Genomic DNA, 7,355 nt, shown 5'->3' with positions numbered 1-7,355 from the left:
AGTGTATGTCTGTGTGTCCACGTGTATTTGTGTATGGCGTGTTTGCATATGTGAGTATAAAGATGTACGTGTGCTGATGTGAGACTGTGTGCATCTGTACATCTATCTGAGTAACCATGGTGTGTCTGGGCACTTTGTGTGTGTGTGTATCCATGACCGTGTGTGCTTCCCTTTGTATCTGTATTGTGGTGCCACTGTCAGCCTTGCTGTGGACTTCTCTCTGCATCTCGGTGTATATCTATATGGCTGTTTGTCTTTCCCTTTGGATGGCACTATCCCAAGACCCCTGCTGCCCTCACCAGGAGGAGAACAGCCGACCACCCCCCAAATCCTGCAGAGTGTGGAGCAATACTCACCAGCTTAGCAGAGGCCAGGTCTGTTCCTGGAAGTCTTAGACCTTGATGACAAATTCTAGCCCGTGGATCAGTGCGTCTGGAAAATGAAAAAAAACAAAAAACCCCAAAAACCAATAACCACAGACCAGAGGGAAGGAGCCCAGGGATCTTCATGGTCCCCAGGAGCCTGGGAAATGGGAATTCTGAGATTCAACTACGCTCAGGCAGGGCTTGAATGGGACTGTGCCTCCTTCACCCACCAGCCCAGCTCTTCTTAAGTTATGGCTGATGTGGGGAGACAGGGTCTTCGTCTCAAGATGATCCTGATAATTCAAGGCAAAAAAGAACTCTAAAATGGGGAGAGCTGAGACTGGGGAGCCCTAGCTGTCCCACATGTGCGGGGACAGAGCTCCCTGGGGAAAAGCCCTGCTCCTGCAGAGGGGAGAGAGGACTTGGAAGCAGGTCATGTCCAACTCTTTTGTGACCCCATGGATCGTAGCCCACTAGGCTCCTCTGTCCGTGGGATTTCCCAGACAAGAATACCAGAGTGGGTAGCCATTTCCTTCTCCAGGGGATTTTCCCAACCCAGGGCGGGTACTTACTGACAATGGAATGTGCCAGAGTGACATCCAAGTGGCTGAGAACTGCATTGACCAGGGGGCACACCTGAGCCAGGGGCAGAGAGTAGCATTAGGCACCTTGGGAGACACTGGCAGCAACCGCATCCCAAGTATGGGTTCTCTGGGGAGATCTTCTATCATTTGTCTGTGTCTGAGAGTGTCTGATTCTAAGCAATGCCGCAGATGAACCCTCACATGTCCACACTGGGCAGATGGAGATGCTGAAGTCAGGGATGAGGTGTCCAATCACAGAGCAAGTGATTGTTCACTCTGTGATCTGGCGTCCGTTTCTGAATAGGCTGGACTGCTCTGGGAGGGGTGGGTTTCTGGTCATAGGAGATCCCCAGCATAGGCTGGGTGAGCCTTGTCTGCAGCCATAGCGGGGGTGGACTGGGAGCTTCTTGGGGCAGGAACCAATCTGTTTCAGCTGTAGTGTGGACACATAGAGTGCCTGGCCCAGAGCAGAAACCAATCAGTACATTTTGAAGGATGGGAAGAAGAAACATGGACAGATGGATCAATGGACAGATAGACTGATGGATGGAATTTACTTATCAAACTGAGTGACTCAGAAGAGCTTACCCCAGGGGCTTCTTTTAGCCTGAGAAGCTCTAAGATCCAAGGACCAGGAGGCTGCAATTTGACTCCACTTACCTTGCCCTGCACCAGCCCAGGAAGGACAGCATTCAAGATGCCAGTGAGGTTGTCAACAAGGCTTTGAATAGGGAGGGGGCCCAATCTGAAAGAGAAAAGCATGGAGAGTGCAGGGGCCTGGGGCTGGTATGGAGAAGCACGGATATGTGCCCACTGCAGTCTCAGTACTGATAAGGGAAACTGGCCTTGTGCCTCCACACCCACGTGCATCCATAACAAGGCGCCCATCCAAAGGGAGTAACACCCTGCACAGCAGTGTACACACTAGGTACATGTAGAATACACACATAGTGCCTGCACACAGTAGGTGTTCAATCAGGCTTTGTAGAATCCATATAGGAATGAACAGTGCTTAGTATGCAGTTGTCATGAGGATTCAATGAGATGATACATGTGACACACATATGTGTGTTCAATAAATGTTAGTCATGATGGGGGTGAATCCTGTATTTTATACCTGCTTCCTTCTCCCTTTCAAGAGTAACTGAAATAATTACTCTTGTGGGCTCCATAGCTATTTTACTCTTTACCGGGACAAAGCATGTTCACATTTATTATTTTTGAGGATTCTCTCAGTAACGCCAATATAGCTCCATATTACAATTATCTGAGTAAGCTGAAACTCAAGTTGGGGAAGAACTGTTCAAGTTCACACAGGGAGCCCTCCATCTCTTGCCATACCCCTCAGCTAGATGGGGCTTGAACTCAGATTTCTTGTTGCCTAATCTAGCATAAAATTGGTCAGCTTGGCCTAAGAAGGGATAGTGACCATTTACTTATTCATCCATCCATCCATCCATCCATCTTCTCACCCTTCCACCCTCCCACTCACCCATTCTCCTATTGTTCCATCTTTCCAAGCATTCACCCATCGTCCCGTCCTATTGTCTCAACAGGAGCAGCCATCCCTCTGGCCTCACCCATCAAGCAAGGAGATTTGCAGGCTTCCAGGGGAGTGAGTGCAGTCGCCAACAGCCAGGTGGACATTCTTCTGCTCATCTGTCACAGCTAAGAGTTCCACGGTGATGTTCAGCTTCACAGCCAGCTTCAACAGACTCCCCACCAAGGGCCTGCAGAGTAGACAGTCCGATGTAGCTGAGCTCCCATGTCCCAAGGCAGAGGAGGTTTTCTTCTGGACAGAAATGCCAGTCTCACCTCATTCCATCTGGCCTACAACTGTACTCATCTCATTTCCCAGCAGGCTCAAAGAGGCCAAGTGAGTCTCCCAAGTGAGTCAAGGTCATTCAGCATAGCAGCAAATGAGCTGAAGTTGGAGGCTCAGGTCTTTTGGATAGACTCCAACAGCTTTTTTCTTTCTTACCACTCATGATCATCAAGGTTTCCTTTGGTGAGCCATCCTCCCATCCCCTCTTGGAGTCCACTCACGTTTTCACATTGAGGATCATGCCCAGAGGGATGGTGACATAGAGACGATGGCCATCAGGGCTCTGCACAAGGCCAAGTTCCAGCAGCTGAGGGTTAGTGATCTTCAAACTACCCAGGGAGAAACACTGGAGTGAGAAACATTAACTCCTCTAGTCCTAAACTTAGAAACCACATCTAATCCCACCATGAGCATCTCAGAGGTGGAGCTACCCATGAGGTGGGATGGAGGAGATATGAGGGGAGTCTTGTAACAATAGCCACATGAGTTTTGAGTCTCACATCAGTTTTTCCCATCCTCTGCACTGGGTCAGATCCCTCGGCTCACTTCAGGTCTATGAGGTTTTCCAAGATAAGAAACTGTGTCTAGGTTATATTTACATCCTCTACGCTAGCTCAGAGCCTTACAAAGAAAGGGGCTACTTTATATTGGCTGAGTTTGTGGACTGATGAGCAGGTGGGTGGATGAATATGTGGGTAGATGCATGTAAGAGAAAGTGATTAGATGGAAGGGCAGATGGTCAAGTGGATGTATGGGTGGGTAAGTGGATGAGTGGATGATGTTGGGGCAACTGGAGTAAGTCCTTCACATTTAAGAGCAGGGATCATGAATCTTGCTGAGTCCTTCAATGGCAGGTCAAGCAATAAAGTTTATCTGAAGACGGAGGAGCAGGAAGCTGGGGAGAACAGAGAGAGGGTGGAAGTAAGCCTCTTCTCTGAGGCCTCTTCTCTTCTCTGAGCTAGCCTCAGTGTCAGATGATTTACATCTTCTCCAGTCCTCCTGACAGTTCTTCTCTGTGGGTACCTTAATCTTCATTTTACAGATGGAGAAACCAAGCCCAGAGAGCTGAGTGCCTTGCCCCGGGTCACCCAGCAAGTACATGATGGATACAGAAACCAGACTCAAGGCTGTCTGTCTGTCTTCAAGTCAGAGGCAAGCATCTGGAGGGGGGGAGGAGGTGCGGGTAGGAATCCCAGAAATGGATTTGATCCAGTTCTGTGAAGGACTCAGCCTTGCCAGCTCGCTTTCCACTCTTGCTCTTTGTTAATTGGATTGTTCCACGGACATCACATGACGATGTCACTGAGGAGAATAGCTTACACTTTCTTGCTTACGTCAAAAGCCACCGTATTCACTAGTGAGGAGAGCAACTTAAGAAGGGATTTCACCAATACAGAGAACAAAATTATCATGGTAGAGTGGAAAAAAGCCTTGGCTTTGGACTTAAGTCAGTTAGAGTTAGAACCCGCATTCTGCATCACTCTGGCGGTGTGGGCACAGACCCCCTTCTGTGCCCCCACTTTTCTATAACACTAGGGATTATTAAATTGACCTCAGAGGACTATGGTGAGGGTTATAGATGATGCTGGAGATGCAGGCTGCGCTTCAGGACTGGGAGCAATTGCTGTCTCAGGAGAGCTGCTGCTCCCTGCCAGACTGTGAGGGCATCTCAACCTGAGTCCTGGCCTCATGTTCTGATGACCCTGCTCCCTCCTCCAGGGCCACTACCTGGGGCTGGCTGATCTCCAGTGGGAGATCTCTGGTGGGGCCCAAGGCCCTGTTTCAGGGCTACTCACTCAATGATGTTGTTCAGGAGAGGGGTGAGTGAAGTCACTTTCTCAAGCAGGCCCCCCAGCAGGCCACTGGGAGTGTTCCCTCCAGTCTTCAGGATGTCTAAGAGCGGAAGGTTTTCGAGAATCCCCAACAGACCTTCAGAGAGCAGGCCGTTGCTGAGAGCTGGAAATGGGTGTGGAGTCCTTGGGGGTCATATCTGACAATCATGGCTCCTCAGTCCTTGCCCCCTTTTAGCCCCTTTCCCAACCATTAGATGATTGCACACACACACGCACACACATACACACGCACACACACCCACACACACCTGGAAGAAGTTGTCACAGACTCTCACTTACCATCTCTCAAGCTGCCAGCAAGATCTGTGGGTCTCAGGGCCAGGGCTGGAGTCACAGCCAAGGACAGATTCTGGTCCAAGGGCACGGGCAGGACTTCCAGCAGGGCCGTGGTCTGGGCCAGCAGCCCACAGAAGACAACCAGGCTCCCGATTTGAAACATCCTCTCACTCAATACCTGTGGAAAGGACCATTGTGGCACAGATACTAGAGAGGAACCCATCCATGGCCTGCCCCCGCCCCAGCATACCAGGGAGTGAATAGCAACAGCTAAGGCATTTGCTCTGAGCCAGGTGTCAGGCTGAGTGCTCCACATTCGGTGACTGATTTCATCTTTACCCTTAAGATGTGGACACAGCACCTGCATAGCACCAGTGAGGAAATGCGGGTCTAGTGAGTTTAGGTAACTTTCCCCAAGGTCACAAGTACACACTGGGGATAGGATTTAAAGATAGCTCTCTCTGCCCTGGAGGCCTCTGTTTAAATTAAGTGACAATCAGATTTACTTTCCAGTTGGGCTTGCTTACAATGTATTGAATGAGACAAAGCAAATTAAAAGGCTTAAATGTGCTAGTGGCTGAGGAACTCGACTGCTTTGTCATCATCCTCCTTAAGTCCTCTGGTCTGTGTGTAACCCGTGACGCTTTGTGGAAGCCCTTGCAAGTCACAAGACCATCAAAGGTGTCAGGGCTATAGCTACCATCTCATTCATACCAGTGCTGGGAAATCCTGGGAACCATTCAAAGTACTCATTCCACAAGGACAAGAGGACTAGAGATGGGTAGTGATTTTCCCAAGGTCAAACAGCAAACTAACAGCAGAACTGCAGTTGGAAGAAGATGTACCTCCTACCCCAACTCTCCACCCCCACCAATATACACACTATCTCTTCCATGTCTTTCTCTTTTCCTCAAGATGACCTGGACAAACTTCCTGGGCAACCTCTCACATCTGCCTCCCTTTTGCACCAGTCCCCTTCCCAGATGTCACCATCCTTCTCCAGGGCCTTTTTGGAAGTCAGTAAAGGTGTTGAGAACTGGAGCTGGCTCCCACACTCTGGAGACACTTGGCTGCTTCGGGCAAAATCCCATCAACTGGCCAATTTGGCCAAAGAGCCATCATTGTTGCTGCCATAGGAATCCAAAGGGCTTTTTGGTCCAAAGAGCCAGTTGTGGCTTCCTTGGGAGGCAAACTTGGCTTGGGGCCTCTGAATCTCTTTTTAGGAACAGATCTTTTATGACTCCAATGGAAGCTAAGGACCCTTGGTCCCAGAAAAATGCATCAAAATGTACAAAATTGGGTGGATTGTAGGAGGTTGCTGAATGACGGCCTGGATGCACAATGGTAAACTCAAGATAAAACTCTGCTGTAGAGGCTGGGATTTGGGGCAGGAGGAGCACGCCCATGAGAGAGCCCTAGCTCATGTGGAATTTGAGCAGTGCGCCTACCGCCGCTTGCTCCCTATCACCATCAAATGGCCTGATGTCAATGGTCTCTTAGGGAGGCAGAGTGGATGGTTATCACCTTGCCCCCCAAATGGCAAGCCTTGGTTCTCTTGGAAGACCCCCAAAGAGTGATCTGAAGTGCAGCCAGCCAGTGATGCCACAGTGTGGAGGCTAGCACCTCTGCCCCCCGAGGCAGTAGTGGTGGTGGTGGGGGAGGGTGGAATGCGTAAGACTCACCTGGCTTCTCAGAGGTCCTGGGAGCTGTCGTGGTCTCCTTGCTTTGCTGAGCAGGCAGCCTTTTTTATAGTGTGGAAATCAGGAAATGAGTGATCGAGAGATGGGTTTATAGATAATTCAGAATTCGGCAATCTCTTGGTGTCTTTCAGGGCTCTCCAAAGTAAATAATTGCCAGTCACATTAGTAGGTGGGACCGTTAAGCTGTTTGATCGACAAGTTAAACAGAAAAATGAGATGGGGATGTTACTCAAGATTTCATGGTTTCATGAGCGGGGCTGAGGCTGGGAACCCTCGCTCCAAGGTGGCCTGAAGATTACGTTTGGAACACCGGGAGAGGCAGCTGTTGGAGCCCTGGAAGGGACCTCAGTCTCACTGTTTTTTACTCGCTAAGTTGTGTCTGACTCTTTGTGACCCCATGGACTATAGCCCTCCAGGCTCCTCTGTCCCTGGGATGCTCCAGACAAGAATACTGGAACAGGTTGCCATTTCCTTCTCCAGGGGAATCTTCCTGACCCAAGGATCGAACCCACCTTTCTTACCTCTTCCTCTTTGGCAGGTGGGTTCTTAACCACTAGCGCCACCAGCCTCATTGTCGTTGTTGTTCAGTCGCTCAGTCGTGTCGAACTCTTTGCAGCTCCATGGTCTGTAGCACACCAGGCTTCCCTGTCCTTCACCATCTCTCAGAGTTTACTCAAACATGTCCATCGAGTTGGTGATGCCATCCGACCATCTCATCCTCTGTTGTCCCCTTCTCCTCCTGCCTTCAGTCT

General features: G+C 49.9%; 1 protein-coding gene across 1 annotated transcript; it reads right to left on the bottom strand.

Annotated features, from left to right (window-relative positions):
* Positions 1–356: 356 nt before the first annotated feature.
* On the bottom strand, positions 357–5,066 carry BPIFA1 (BPI fold containing family A member 1). The gene is made up of 7 exons (XM_081559718.1): positions 4,907–5,066; positions 4,571–4,730; positions 2,996–3,103; positions 2,530–2,679; positions 1,610–1,694; positions 938–1,001; positions 357–432 (listed from the first exon to the last, which is right to left on the bottom strand). The coding sequence occupies exons 1-7, from the start codon at positions 5,064–5,066 to the stop codon at positions 392–394; spliced, it is 768 nt and encodes a 255-aa protein (XP_081415844.1). The 3' UTR covers positions 357–391.
* Positions 5,067–7,355: the final 2,289 nt, after the last annotated feature.

This window comes from Giraffa tippelskirchi, chromosome 13 (genome assembly GCF_054371585.1).
Source record: "Giraffa tippelskirchi isolate mGirTip1 chromosome 13, T2T-mGirTip1v1.2.pri, whole genome shotgun sequence".
NCBI classification, from domain to species: domain Eukaryota; kingdom Metazoa; phylum Chordata; class Mammalia; order Artiodactyla; family Giraffidae; genus Giraffa; species Giraffa tippelskirchi.
Note: the sequence above shows the minus strand (reverse complement) of the source record. Positions and strands in the feature narration are given on the sequence as shown.